Source organism: Melanerpes formicivorus, unplaced genomic scaffold, assembly GCF_026170545.1.
Source record: "Melanerpes formicivorus ecotype bairdi unplaced genomic scaffold, bMelFor1.0.p_v2 SCAF_34, whole genome shotgun sequence".
NCBI lineage: Eukaryota > Metazoa > Chordata > Aves > Piciformes > Picidae > Melanerpes > Melanerpes formicivorus.
The window spans coordinates 4,470,206-4,482,826 of NW_027142386.1; the positions used below are offsets into that span (position 1 = coordinate 4,470,206).

General features: G+C 67.5%; 2 protein-coding genes across 2 annotated transcripts; both read left to right on the forward strand.

Annotated features, from left to right (window-relative positions):
• Positions 1 to 255: 255 nt before the first annotated feature.
• Positions 256 to 8,209, forward strand: NPC1L1 (NPC1 like intracellular cholesterol transporter 1). Its single transcript, XM_068156560.1, is given in 16 exon segments — positions 256 to 315; positions 1,464 to 1,841; positions 1,843 to 2,052; positions 2,054 to 2,518; positions 2,520 to 2,624; positions 2,626 to 2,712; positions 2,714 to 3,009; positions 3,370 to 3,470; positions 4,261 to 4,319; positions 4,321 to 4,431; positions 5,380 to 5,427; positions 5,430 to 5,510; positions 5,609 to 5,792; positions 6,305 to 6,422; positions 7,220 to 7,349; positions 8,143 to 8,209. Coding segments are annotated over 15 exon segments (2,340 nt in total). The 5' UTR covers positions 256 to 261; the 3' UTR covers positions 7,263 to 7,349; positions 8,143 to 8,209.
• Positions 7,352 to 11,847, forward strand: LOC137450023 (NPC1-like intracellular cholesterol transporter 1). The gene is given in 10 exon segments (XM_068156155.1): positions 7,352 to 7,478; positions 8,143 to 8,285; positions 8,958 to 9,047; positions 9,599 to 9,735; positions 9,820 to 10,003; positions 10,006 to 10,075; positions 10,782 to 10,902; positions 11,555 to 11,610; positions 11,692 to 11,765; positions 11,767 to 11,847. Coding segments are annotated over 10 exon segments (1,083 nt in total).
• Positions 11,848 to 12,621: the final 774 nt, after the last annotated feature.

Consider the following 12,621-nt stretch of genomic DNA (forward strand, 5'->3'; position numbering starts at 1 on the left):
GGGCGGGGGGGCAGGCTGGCACCTCCCAGGCCCGGGCTGCCCCCTCCCCGCCCGGGCTGCCCCCTCCCCGCCCGGGCTGGCAGTGCCAATCGATCAGGGTTAATGATCTCAAGGCCTTTACAGCCCGGCCCAGGTCTGATTGGCTTCGGTGCCGTCAGGCCAGGCAGACCCTGCCCACCCTGGGCACCCCCCCCGTGGGCACCAGGGGCTTATAGGGGGCAGGCTGGAGGCGGTGGCAACCCTTTTGCTCTGCCCAGCGCCATGCCAGGCTCCCTGGTGCTGCCTGGCGCCGTGCTTGGCACCCTCCTGGTGCTGGTAGGTGACTGAGGGGTGGCATAAAGGGGGGGAGGGGGGGAAGGTGCCAGGGGGTGGGGTGCTGGTGGCAAAGCTGTGCTGGTGCCCATAATGGGGGTGGCACAGCTCAGGATGGCAAGGATGTGGTGCCCATTAGGTGGCATTTGGGTGGAGGGCTGGGGGGTGGCAGAGCTGAGGTTGTGCCCAGGGCGGTGCTGGGTGGGTGAGGGTTGAAGGGGCTGGAGGGTGGCAGAACTGTGCCCCTTGTGGTGCCCACTGGATGCCATTGGGAGGGGCTGAGGGTGGCAGAGCTGGTGCCACGCCTCGTGTGGTGCCCGTCAGTTGCTGCTCAGAGGGGCTTGGGGTGGCAGAGCCAGGGGGACGCCAACATGGTGCCCACCAGGGTGCCCTCTTGGGGAGGTGGGCACAGCAGAGCTGGGGGAACACTGGAATGGTGCCCATCAGTGTGCCCTGAGGGTGCCATTGAGTGGGGCTGAAAGTGGCAGATCCAGGGAAATGCCAGTGTAGTGCCCCTCATGGTGCCCACTGGGTGCCTCTTGAAGGGGCTGGGAGTGGCAGACTCAGAGGTGCACAGGCGTGGTGCCCATCCCGGTGCCCATTGGGGGCCACTTCTAGGGTCTGGCGGGACAGAGCTGAGGGGCATGGGCATGGTGCCTGCTGGGTGGTGTTCAGAGAGGCTGGGGGGTGGCACGGATGGGATGATGCCAAGGCGGTGCCCGCCGGGTGCCATTGGGCAGGGCTGGGCACAGCAGAGCTGACAGAGCAGTGCCTATGGAGCACTGTGTGGAGGGCTGGGGGTGGCACAGATGGGATGATGCCAAGGCGGTGCCCGCCGGGTGCCGTTTGGAGGGGCCGGGCACAGCAGAGCCAGCCTGGTGCCCATCGTGGTGGCTGCTGAGCACCGTTCGGAGGGGCCGGGCACAGCAGAGCCAGCCTGGTGCCCATCGTGGTGGCTGCTGAGCACCGTTTGGAGGGGCCGGGCACAGCAGAGCCAGCCTGGTGCCCATCGTGGTGGCTGCTGAGCGCCGTTTGGAGGGGCCGGGCACAGCAGAGCCAGCCTGGTGCCCATCGTGGTGGCTGCTGAGCGCCGTTCGGAGGCCCGGGGGCCCTGCCGCGCCCCTCAGCCCTGCCCGCTCTGGTGCCCGCAGGCCTCCTCCTCGCTGACGCCCATCCGCCGGGCCGGGTACTGCGCCTTCTACGGCACCTGCGGGCGCAACCCCGAGCAGAACGGCTCCCTGGTGCTCTCCGAGGTGCCCTGCCTGGACAACACCCCGGCGCGGGCAGCCCAGGACGAGCTGCTGGCCACGCTGGGCTCCATCTGCCCCGACCTGGTGGGCGATGCCAACAGCACCACCTACGTCTGCTGCTCGCTGGAGCAGCTCAACTACCTGCAGGTGAGCGTGGCGCTGTCGGGCACCATCCTGGCACGCTGCCCCTCCTGCATCAAGAACTTCGCCAACCTCTACTGCCACAACACCTGCAGCCCGGACCAGAGCCTCTTCATCAACGTCACCCGCGTCGCCAACAGCACGGGGGGGGGTGGGCACCGGGCAGCTGGCGGTGCTGGAGTACCAGGCCTACTACGGGCAGGACTTCGCCGAGGACTCCTTCGCGTCGTGCCAGGGCGTGCGGCTGCCGGCCACCGGCGGCTATGCCATCGACGCCATGTGCGGGAGCTACGGTGCCCGCCTCTGCACCGCCCAGCGCTGGCTGGACTTCCAAGGGGACAAGAACAACGGGCCTGGCACCGCTGCAGATCGACTTCCACCTGGTGCCCAACGGCACCCAGCCGCCGGACGGCATCGTGCCCCTGGCGCGGCGCGCCTGGAGCTGCCACGAGGCTCCCGGCGACGAGGAGGAGCCTTGCTCCTGCCAGGACTGTGCCCAGTCGTGCCCGCCGGTCCGTGCCCCCACCGAGGCGCCGCCGCCCTTCCGCCTGGGCGCCGCGGACGGGGCGCTGGTGCTCTGCGCCCTCCTCTTCGGCGTCCTGGCCGTCGCCTTCATCTCCGCCCTGCTGTGGCGCCACTGGGTGCCCAGGAAGCCTCCCGAGCCCCCCCTGGCACCGGCGGCCGGGCGCGAGGGCTGCTGCCGCTGCCCGGGCGGTGCCAGGCAGTTAGGCTTCGTGGCCAGGGCGTTCCGCCGCTGGGGCACCCTGGTGGCCGGGCACCCCGTGCCGGTGCTGCTGGTGGCGGGGGTGGTCGTGGGGGGGGCTGGCAGCCGGCTTGGCCACCCTGCGCCTCACCACGGACCCGGTGGAGCTGTGGTCGGCGCCTGGCAGCCGTGCCAGGCAGGAGAAGGATTTCCACGACCCGCCACTTCGGGCCCTTCTTCCGCACCAACCAAGTGATCCTGACGGCGCCCGGCGGGCACGGTGCCAGCTACGACTCCCTGCCGCTGGGGCACCAAGAACTTCAGCGGGGTGCTGCGCGAGGAGGTGCTGGGGGCACTGCTGGACCTGCAGGAGAGGTTGGCACAGACCACGGCCTGGGCGCCCGACGGCAAGCTGGTGGCGCTGAACGACGTCTGCTATGCCCCCCTCAACCCTGGCACCCCGGCCCTGGCCGACTGCTGCGTCAACAGCGTCACCCAGTACTTCCAGAACAACCGCACCCACCTGGGCATGGTGGCAACGCAGACGGTTGGCACCGAGACTGGCACCGTCGACTGGCATGACCACCTCATATACTGCGTCAAGTAGGTGCCCGCGGCGGGGGTGGGGCCGGGGGTAAAAGGGTGGGGGTGTTAGGGGTGCCCGGCATGGTGGGGTGCCAAGGGAATGCCCAGCATGGAGTGGTGCCCATGAGGTGCTGGGCATGGTTTGGTGCCAATGGGGTGCCCAGCATAGAGTGGTGCCCATGAGGTGCTGTTTATAGGGTGCTGGGCACGGTTGGTGCCAACAGGGTACTGTTTATGGGGTGCTGAGCGTGGTGTGGTGCCCACAGGGCTGCCAGTTCCATGGCTTGGCATGGACTGCCACGGTGCTGCGGCAGGGGGTGGGCAGAGGTGCTGGGGTGGGCACAGCCCCAGCTGACCGGGCACCGTGTGCCCCCCCAGCTCCCCACTCTCCTTCAAGGACACCACGGAGCTGATGCTGAGCTGCATGGCAGACTATGGGGCTCCTGTCTTCCCCTACATCGTCCTCGGCGGCTACCCCGGTGAGTGCCAGCCTGCCCGGGCACCGCGCCTGGGCTGCACCGCAGGGGTGGTGCTGGTGTCCCTGCTGCCCCCGGCAGGGTTGGGCTTGGAGGACCTTGGGAGATCCCAAACAAGTCATGAGAGTCTCACCCTGGGTGGTGGCATCATGGCATGGGTGGTGGCATCATGGCATGGGTGATGTGGTCATGCCAATGGGTGATGGTGGTTGCCCCTGCTGACCAAGGAAGGGTTGGGCTTGGATGACCTTTGGAGATCCCTTCCAACCCAAACAAGTCTGAGTCATACCATGGATGGGTGGCATCATGCCATGGGTGATGTGGTCGTGGCATGGGTGGTGGCATCAAGCCACGGGTGATGGCATCAGGCCATGGGTGATGTGGTTGTGGCATGGGTGGTGGCATCAAGCCATGGGTGATGGCATAATTCCGTGGGTGATGTGGTTGTGGCATGGGTGGTGGCATCAAGCCGTGGGTGATGTGGTCACCCCGTGGAGGCTGTGGTTACACCATGGATGGTGGCAGCACCCCATGGATGGTGGTGGTCATGCCACAGAGGGTGCCATCCCCCCACCGGCCGGTGTGCTGTTGGTCGCTGGCCCCAGCCCGGGCTGGGGAGCAGCCCTGAGGAGAAGGGCTCGGGGCGGGGGGGGGAATCCCTCAGCGGCTGCTCCCCAGCGTTGTTCCCCAGCCCCTTCCCCACCGTCCCTGCCCTTGCCCAACGCCGTGCCGGAGCCTCCCGGAGCTCTCCCCCTGCCAACCCCCCCGGACGCCCGCGGTGTGCCCCCCCCAGACTCGGAGTACACAGAGGCAGAGGCTCTGATCCTCACCTACTCCCTCAACAACTTCCCGCCGCGACGACCCCCGGCACGAGTGGGTGCTGAGCTGGGAGGAAAAGTTCCTGGAGGTGGTGAAGGAGTTCCAGAGCTCCCAGCCCAACCTCTCCATCGCCTACATGGCCGAGGTGAGGCAGGCGGCGCCGCGGGGCTGGGCCGGGCGGGGCTGGGCTGGGCCGGGCGGGACCCCCTGGCGCCCCCCCGGCTCCATCCCTGCCCTGCCCCTGAGCCCTGAGCTGCTCGGGAGGGAGGAGCAAAGCAGGGCAGAGACACACGGGCACGGGATTCTTCCTCCTCCTCTTCTTCTTCCTCCTCCTCTTTCTCTTCTTCCTCCTCCTCTTTCTCTTCTTCCTCCTCCTCTTTCTCTCCTTCCTCCTCCTCTTTCTCTTCTTCCTCCTCCTCTTTCTCTTCTTCCTCCTCCTCTTTCTCTCCTTCCTCCTCCTCTTTCTCTCCTTCCTCCTCCTCTTTCTCTTCTTCCTCCTCCTCTTTCTCTCCTTCCTCCTCCTCTTTCTCTCGCTTCCTCCTCCTCTTTCTCTTCTTCCTCCTCCTCTTTCTCTCCTTCCTCCTCCTCTTTCTCTTCTTCCTCCTCCTCTTTCTCTTCTTCCTCCTCCTCTTTCTCTCCTTCCTCCTCCTCTTTTCTTCTTCCTCCTCCTCTTTTCTTCTTCCTCCTCCTCTTTTCTTCTTCCTCCTCCTCTTTCTCTTCTTCCTCCTCCTCTTTTCTTCTTCCTCCTTCTTCCCCTCCTCCTTCTCCCTCCTCCTTCTCCCTCTCCCCCTCCTCCTTCTGTCCCTCCTCCTTCTCCTTCTTTCTCCCTCTCCCTCTCCCTCTCCCTCTCCCTCTCCCTCTCCCTCTCCCTCTCCCTCTCCTTCTCCTTCTCCTTCTCCTTCTCCTTCTCCCTTCTCCTTCTCCTTCTCCTTCTCCTTCTCCTTCTCCTTCTCCTTCTCCTTCTCCTTCTCCTTCTCCTTCTCCTTCTCCTTCTCCTTCTCCTTCTCCTTCTCCTTCTCCTTCTCCTTCTCCTTCTCCTTCTCCTTCTCCCCCTTCCTCCTCCTCCTCCTCCCCCCCGCCCCCCGCCGTGCAGCGCTCCCTGGAGGATGAGATCAACCGGACCACGACTCAGGACATCCCAACATCTTCACCATCAGCTACCTCGTGGTCTTCCTCTACATCACCCTGGCGCTGGGCGAGTACACCACCTGGCGCCGCCTCCTGGTAGGTGCCCGAAGGGCGATGCCAACGGCCCCGGCAGGTGCCCACCCCCCCCGATTCGGTCGGACCCCCCCTCACCTCCCTCCCCCCCTCCCCCGCAGGTGGACTCCAAGGTGACTCTGGCACTGGGGGGCATCGCGGTGGTGGTGGGCGCCGTCTTCGCTGCCATGGGCTTCCTGGCCTTCCTGGGGCTGCCTTCCTCCCTCATCATCCTCGAGGTGGTGCCCTTCCTCGTCCTGGCAGTGGGGGGGCTGACAACATCTCATCCTCGTGCAGGAGTACCAGGTGGGTGGGTGGGCACGGGGTGGGGCACCTAGGGGCTGTAGGGGTTGCCACGGGGCTGGTGGGCACAGCTCCGGGGGTCTCTTCAGGGCAGGTGGGCACTGGCACAGCTTTGGGGTCCCCTCGGGTGGGCACCAGTGTGGCAGGTGGGCACTGGAACAGCTTTGGGGTCCCCTCAAGTGGGCACTGGCATAGATTTTGGGGTCCCCTCAGGGTGGGCACCAGTGGGGCAGGTGGGCACTGGCACAGCTTTGGAGTCCCCTCAGGTGGGCACCAGTGGGACAGGTGGGCACTGGCACAAATTTGGGTCCCCTCAGGTGGGCCATCAGAGGGACAGGTGGGCACCCTCGGGTGGGGGCATCTCCAGAGGGCACAGTGGCATGGGGCACCCAGAGGGCACCCACGGGGCACAGGGGTCCCTGCTGTACCCACGGCAGCATCCCTGGGCTGGGTGGGGGGTGCCCGGGGTGGGTGCCCCGCCAGCACGGGCGCCCCCTGCTGACCACCCCTGGCAGCAGCAGTCGCAGCGGGCACCGGGCGAGACGCGGGAGCAGCACATCGGCAGGGTCCTGGCACAGGTGGCACCAAGCATGCTGCTGTGCAGCCTCTCCGAGGTCATCTGCTTCCTCCTGGGTGAGCAGGGCACGGGGGGCATGGCAGGGAGAGCGGCACAGGGCCATGGCGCCATGGGAGGGAGAGTGGGCACAGAGTGGGCACAGGGGGCATGGAGGGGGATGGTTAACACAGGAACATGGGGGACACACGGGGGGCATAAGCATGGGGGGCACAGGTTTGGCACAGGGGGCATGGAGGGGAACACTTAACACAGGGTGGGCACAGGAAGGTGGAGGGCACAGTGTGGGGCATAAGGATGGAGGAGCACAGGGGGCACGGGTGGGCAAAGGGGGCACAGGGGGTACGGGTGGCAAAGAGGCACAGGGGACATGGGTGGCAAGGTGCCACAGAGGGCACACGGGCACGGGTGGCAAAAGGGGCACGGGGGCATGGGTGGCAAAAGGGCACAGGGGCATGGGGTGGCAAAAGGGGGCAAGAGGAGGCCATGGGTGGCAAAGGGGCTCAGGGGCATGAGTAGCAAAAGGGGCACTGGGGGCAAAGGGGCATGTGGTGGCAAAAGGGGCAAGAGGAGGCCTGGGTGGCCAAGGGGCACAGGGGCATGGGTGGCAAGGGGGCACAGGGGACATGGGTGGCAAGGTGCCACAGAGGGCACTGGGGCAGGGGTGGCAAGGGGGCACAGGAGGAAGGGCACAGCAGCAGGGCACAGCAGCAGGCGGCAGGGAGGGGCTGGCTGCAGGGCACTGCCGGGTGCCCGGTGGCACCGGGGTGGCAGCGGCTCTGGGGTGGGGGTGTATGTTGGGGGGTGGGGGTGCCCTCTGACGGGGGGTGCCCTGTGACGGGGGGGGTGCCCGCAGGTGCCCTCTCCTCCATGCCAGCCGTCCCGCACCTTCGCCCTGACGGCCGCCGCCGCCATCGCCCTTCGACTTCCTGCTGCAGGTCTCCAGCTTCGTCGCCCTGCTGGCACTCGATGCCCGCCGCCAGGAGGTATGCCACCCCCGCCTGGCACCCGCGGCCCCCCCTGCCCGCATACCACCCCCGCCTGGCACCACGGCCCGCCCCCTGCCCGCAAGGGTGGGCGCAAAGCGGGCGCCCCCTGCCGGCCCGCGGGGGAGGGTTGGCAGGGTGGGCGCCGGGGGGTGGGCGTTAGGGGCGGGCACCGGGGGTGCCCCTGGGCACGAGGGGGCCTAGGGGAGGCACAAAGTGGGGGTGGGGGTGCCCGGGGTGGGGCTTGGGGTTGGCACTGAGGTGCCCGTGGGCTGTAAGGTCCTCGGGGTGGGCAGGAGGTACCCAGAGTGGGCACAGGGTGGGTATGGAGTGCCCGTGGGTACCTGGGTGAGTATAGGGTGCCAATGGGCAGGAGGGTGCCCAGAGTGGGCACAGGAGTGGGCATGGGGTGCCAGCAGGGGGCTGACTTCCTTAGGGGTGCCCTGGATGGGCAGGAGGTATCCCTGTGCCCAGGGGTATCTGGGGTTGGCATGGGGTGCCCATGGACAGGAGGTCCCTCAGGCTGGGCACAGGGCAAGCATGAGATGCACAGGGTGGGTATAGGGTGCCCATGGCTGCCTGGGTGGGCATAGGGTGCCAATGGGCAGGAGGGTGCCCAGAGTGGGCACGGGAGTGGGCACAGGGTGCCTGCAGGATGCCAAGGTCCTCAGGGTGCCCTGGATGGGCACGAGGGGTTGGCACGGATGCCCGTGGCCACGGGGATGCCCGGGGGGGGTGTATGGGGGGTGGGGGATCGGTGCCAGGCCCTGTGCCAACCTGCTGCTGCCCGCAGGCCGGGCGCTTCGACATGTGCTGCTGCTGTGGCGAGGGGCAGGGGAGGGTGCCAGGGGCCCGGGGGCATGGCTGCTGCGCCCCCTCCTGCAGCGCTTCTACACCCCCCCTGCTGCTGCAAACCGCCTGGCACGGCCCCTGGTGGTGAGGGGGGCACCGGGCATGGGGGCGCCTGGGGGCGGGCATGGGTGGCACAGGGGGGCAGAGGGAGGGGGGAGGTTGATGGGAGTGGGGCCTGGGGGCTGGGGGGGGGAGGAGAGGGACCTCGGGGGGCATGGGGGGCATGGGGGGGTGGGGGGATGTGGGAGGCATGAGGGGCAAGGGGGGCATAGGACCGGGGGTACAGGGGGGCAGGGAGGGCATAGGACAAAGGGGGGAGGGGATCTGGGGAGGGGGCTGGGGCCTGGGGGGGGGTCTGAGGAGGGGCTGGGGGGCTCCGGGGGGGGGCTGGGGGGGGCGCTGAGAGGTTGTTGGGGGGGGAGGGGACATGAGGGGGCCTGAAGGAGTCCATGGGATGGGGCCAGGGGGTGGGGTCTGGGGGGGGTCCACAGCCCTGAGGGGGGGCAGGAGGGTTGGGGGTGTCCCGGGGGGACTTTGGGGGGGCTGGGAGGGAATGCGGGGGGGGCAATGGGCGGGCCTGAGGCGGGGGGAGGGGGACAGGAGGGGCTTGAAGGGCTGCAGGGGCTGGGCACAGGGAGGGGGCCTGGGGGGGGGGCTGCAGCCCTGGAGGGGGGCAGGGGGGCTCGGGGGGGGGGGGGGCAGGGGGGTGTCAGGAGGGGATCTGGGGGGGGTCCCTCACGAGGTGTGTCCCCCCAGGTGTTGGTCTTCCTCTTCCTGACCTGCGCTGGCATCTACCTGACCCTGAAGGTGTCGGTGGGGCTGGACCAGGAGCTCTCCATGCCCACGGTGGGGCTGGGCACGGGGGGTGGGGGGGCCACAGGGGGGGGCTGTGGGGGGGGGCTGGAGCCTGTAAGGGTGCCACCAGGACCCTGTGGGTGCCATCATGACCCTATGGGGTGCCCACCATGACCCCATGGGTACCACCATGACCCTATGGGTGCTATCAACTCCCTATGGGTGCCACCATGACCCCATGGGTGCCACCATGACCCTATGGGTGCCACCATGACCCAATGGGTGCTATCAACAACCCCTATGGGTGCCACCATGACCCTATGGGTGCTATCAACGCCCTATGGGTGCCACCATGACCCTATGGGTGCCACCATGACCCCATGGGTGCTATCAACACCCTATGTGTGCCACCATGACCCTATGGGTGCCACCATGACCCCCATGGGGTGCTATCAACACCCTATGGGTGTGCCACCATGACCCTATGGGTGCTATCAACACCCTATGGGTGTCCCCAGCACCCCATGGGCACCACCATGACCCCGTGGGTGCCAGGGGTGGGCACTGATGGGCTCTGGTGTCCGCTGCCCTTCCCCCCGCAGGACTCCTACCTGCTGCAGTACTTCGCTGCCCTCAACCAGTACCTGGCCGTGGGGGTGCCAACCTACTTCGTCACCACCAGCGGCTACAACTTCTCCTCCACGGAGGGCACCAATGCCATCTGCTCCAGCTCCGGGCTGTGACCTCAACTCCCTCACCCACACCATCCAGCACGCCACGAGCTTCCCCAACCTGTGAGTGTGCCCCCGGGGGGGGCTGGCAGCAGCCCACGGTGCTCCCGGGGGGGCTGGCAGCCGGGCACGGTGCTGGCCGGGGGGCCGGCAGCCGGGCACGGTGCCCCCCGAGCCGGCGCCGCAGCCTCCGTGCCAGCCTCGCCCGCGCCCCCCCAGTCCTACCTTGCCATCCCTGCCACCTCCTGGCTGGATGACTTCCTGGACTGGCTGAACCCCCATCGGGCGCTGCATGTCGCTTCCACACCTACGGCAACCTCAGCGGCACCTTCTGCCCCTCCACCGAAAGTGAGTGCCACGGCGGGGCCAGGGTGCCCAGCGCAGGGTGCCCAGCCCAGGGGTGCCCTTGGGAAGAGTCAGATGTGGGTGCCCAGGTCAGGGTGCCCAGCTCAGGGTGCCCTTGGCAGAGTCATGTGTGGGTGCCAGCTCAGGGTGCCCTTGGGAGGAGTCAGATTGTGGGTGCCCAGCTCAGGGTGCCCAGGTCAGGGTGCCCTTGGGAGGAATCAGATGTGTGTGCCCAGCCCAGGCGTGCCCAGCTCAGGGTGCCCTTGGGAGGAGTCATGTGTGGGTGCCCAGGTCAGGGTGCCCCAGGTCAGGGTGCCCAGAGTGGCCATTGGGTGTTTATTGGGTGCCCATTGGCATCCCATTGAGTGTCCATTGGATGCCCATGGTGATGCCCATTGAGTACCCATGGTGATGCCCACCCATGGTGATGCCCACCCCATGGCTCCCACTGGGATCTCACTGGATGCCATTGGGTGCCTGTCATAGCCCCATGGGGTGCCCTCTGGGTACTTGCCATGATGCCCACTGAAGTCCATTGGGTGCCTACTGGGGTGCCTGTGGGGGTGCCAACTGGGGTGCCAGAGGATCCACTGGTCGCCTTCCATGGTATCCATTGGGTGCCCGTTGTGGTGTCGCTTGGGGCTCTACGGGGTGCCCGTGGGGTGCCCATGGGGTGCCCATGGGGTGCTGAGGGTGCCCATGCCCACAGACTCCCTCACCTGCCTGGGGGGCTCCTGCCTGAAGGTGGCACGGCGCCCCACGGTGGCAGAGTTCGAGCGCTTCCTGCCCTGGTTCCTGCACGACAGACCCACCCTGGAGTGTGCCAAGGGGTAGGTGCCACGCACGGGGGGCACCCAGGGCGGGCACCAGGGGCGGGCACCAGCAGCGGGAGGGCACCACACGGATGTGGGCATGCACGGACGGACAGACAGTGTGGGCACCCAAAGTGTGCCCTCCCCATGGCCACTGGGTTCCCTCTCCCCTGGGCACTTCATGCCCCTGAGCCCTTTTCCTTCTCCCCCTCAGTGCCCACACTTTGGGTGCCCCTCCCCTGGCACTCAGTGCCCCCTCACCTTCTTTGCCCTCCTGTCCTCAGTGCCCACACTTTGGGTGCCCCTCCCCCTGGCACTCAGTGCCCCCTCACCCTTTGCCCTCCTGTCCTCAGTGCCCCCTTCCCCACGTGCCCTCACTGCCCCTCTGTACCCACACTTTGGGTGCCCCTCCCCCTGGCACTCAGTGCCCCCCTCACCCTTTGCCCTCCTGCCCTCAGTGCCCACAACTTTGGGTGCCCCTCCCCCTGGCACTCAGTGCCCCCCTCACCCTTTTCCTTCCTCCCCCTCAGTGCCCACACTTTGGGTGCTCCTTTTGGCATGGTACTCAGTGCCCCCTTCCCCACTGCCCTCCTGCCCTCAGTGCCCACACTTTGGGTGCCCTTCCCCCTGGCACTCGGTGCCCCCTCACCCTCTGCCCACCTCCCCGCAGGGGTCTGGGTGCCTACGACACCTCGGTGAGCATGGATGCCAACGGCACCATCCTGGGTGAGTGCGGGGGGGCTGGCTGAGGGGTTGGCATGGGGGTTGGCACCCCGGGGTGCCAGGCTGACCTTTGCCCCCCCGCAGCCACCCGGTTCATGGCCTACCAGCGCCCGCTGCGCACCTCCCAGGAGTACACAGCTGCCCTCAGGGCTGCCAGGGGCCCTGGCAGAGGAGATCACCACCACCCTGCGCCAGGTGCCTGGCACCCCCACGGACTTCCACGTCTTCCCCTACACGTAGGTGCCAGCTGCGGGCACCTCGGTGCCGACCACGGGCACGGAGGGGCCAGGGGAGGGTGCCCAGGGCAGGGGGTTGTGGGTGGCCTAGGCAGGAGTCAGGAGTGGGTGCCCAGCCCAGGGTGCCCTTGGTGAGAGTCAGAAGTGAGTGCCCAGCCCAGGGTGTCCAGCCCAGAGTGCCCTTGTAGGATGTCAGATGTGGGTGCCCAGGTCAGGGTGCCCAGGTCAGGGTGCCCAGCCCAGAGTGCCCTTGGTAGGATGTCAGATGTGGGTGCCCAGGTCAGGGTGCCCCATGTCAGGGAGTTGTGGGGTGGCCTTGGTAGGAGTCAGAAGTGGGTGCCCTGCTTAGAGGCTGGTGTAGGTGCCCAGGTCAGGGTGCCCAGCCCAGGGTGCCCCAGTGCCTGATTAGGGGTCAGAAGTGGGGTGCCCATTAGGGCATACTGTGGGTGCCCAGTTAGTAGTTGCCCCAGCCCAGGATGTGCCCTGGTGGCAGAGGGGAAAGCCCAGGGTGCCCTGCTCAGGGCTGCCAGGCCCTGGCAGAGGAGATCACCACCACCCTGTGCCAGGTGCCTGGCACCCCCACGGACTTCCACATCTTCCCCTACACGTAGGTGCCAGCTGTGGGCACCTCGGTGCTGACCATGGGAATGGGGGAGGGTGCCCAGGCTGGGGGTGCTGATGGTGCCCCCCCAGTGCCATGGGAGGCTGCTGAGGTCAGGGTGCCCTTGGTAGGATGTCAGATAGGGGGTACCCTGGTTAGAGGCTGGTAAGAGTGCCC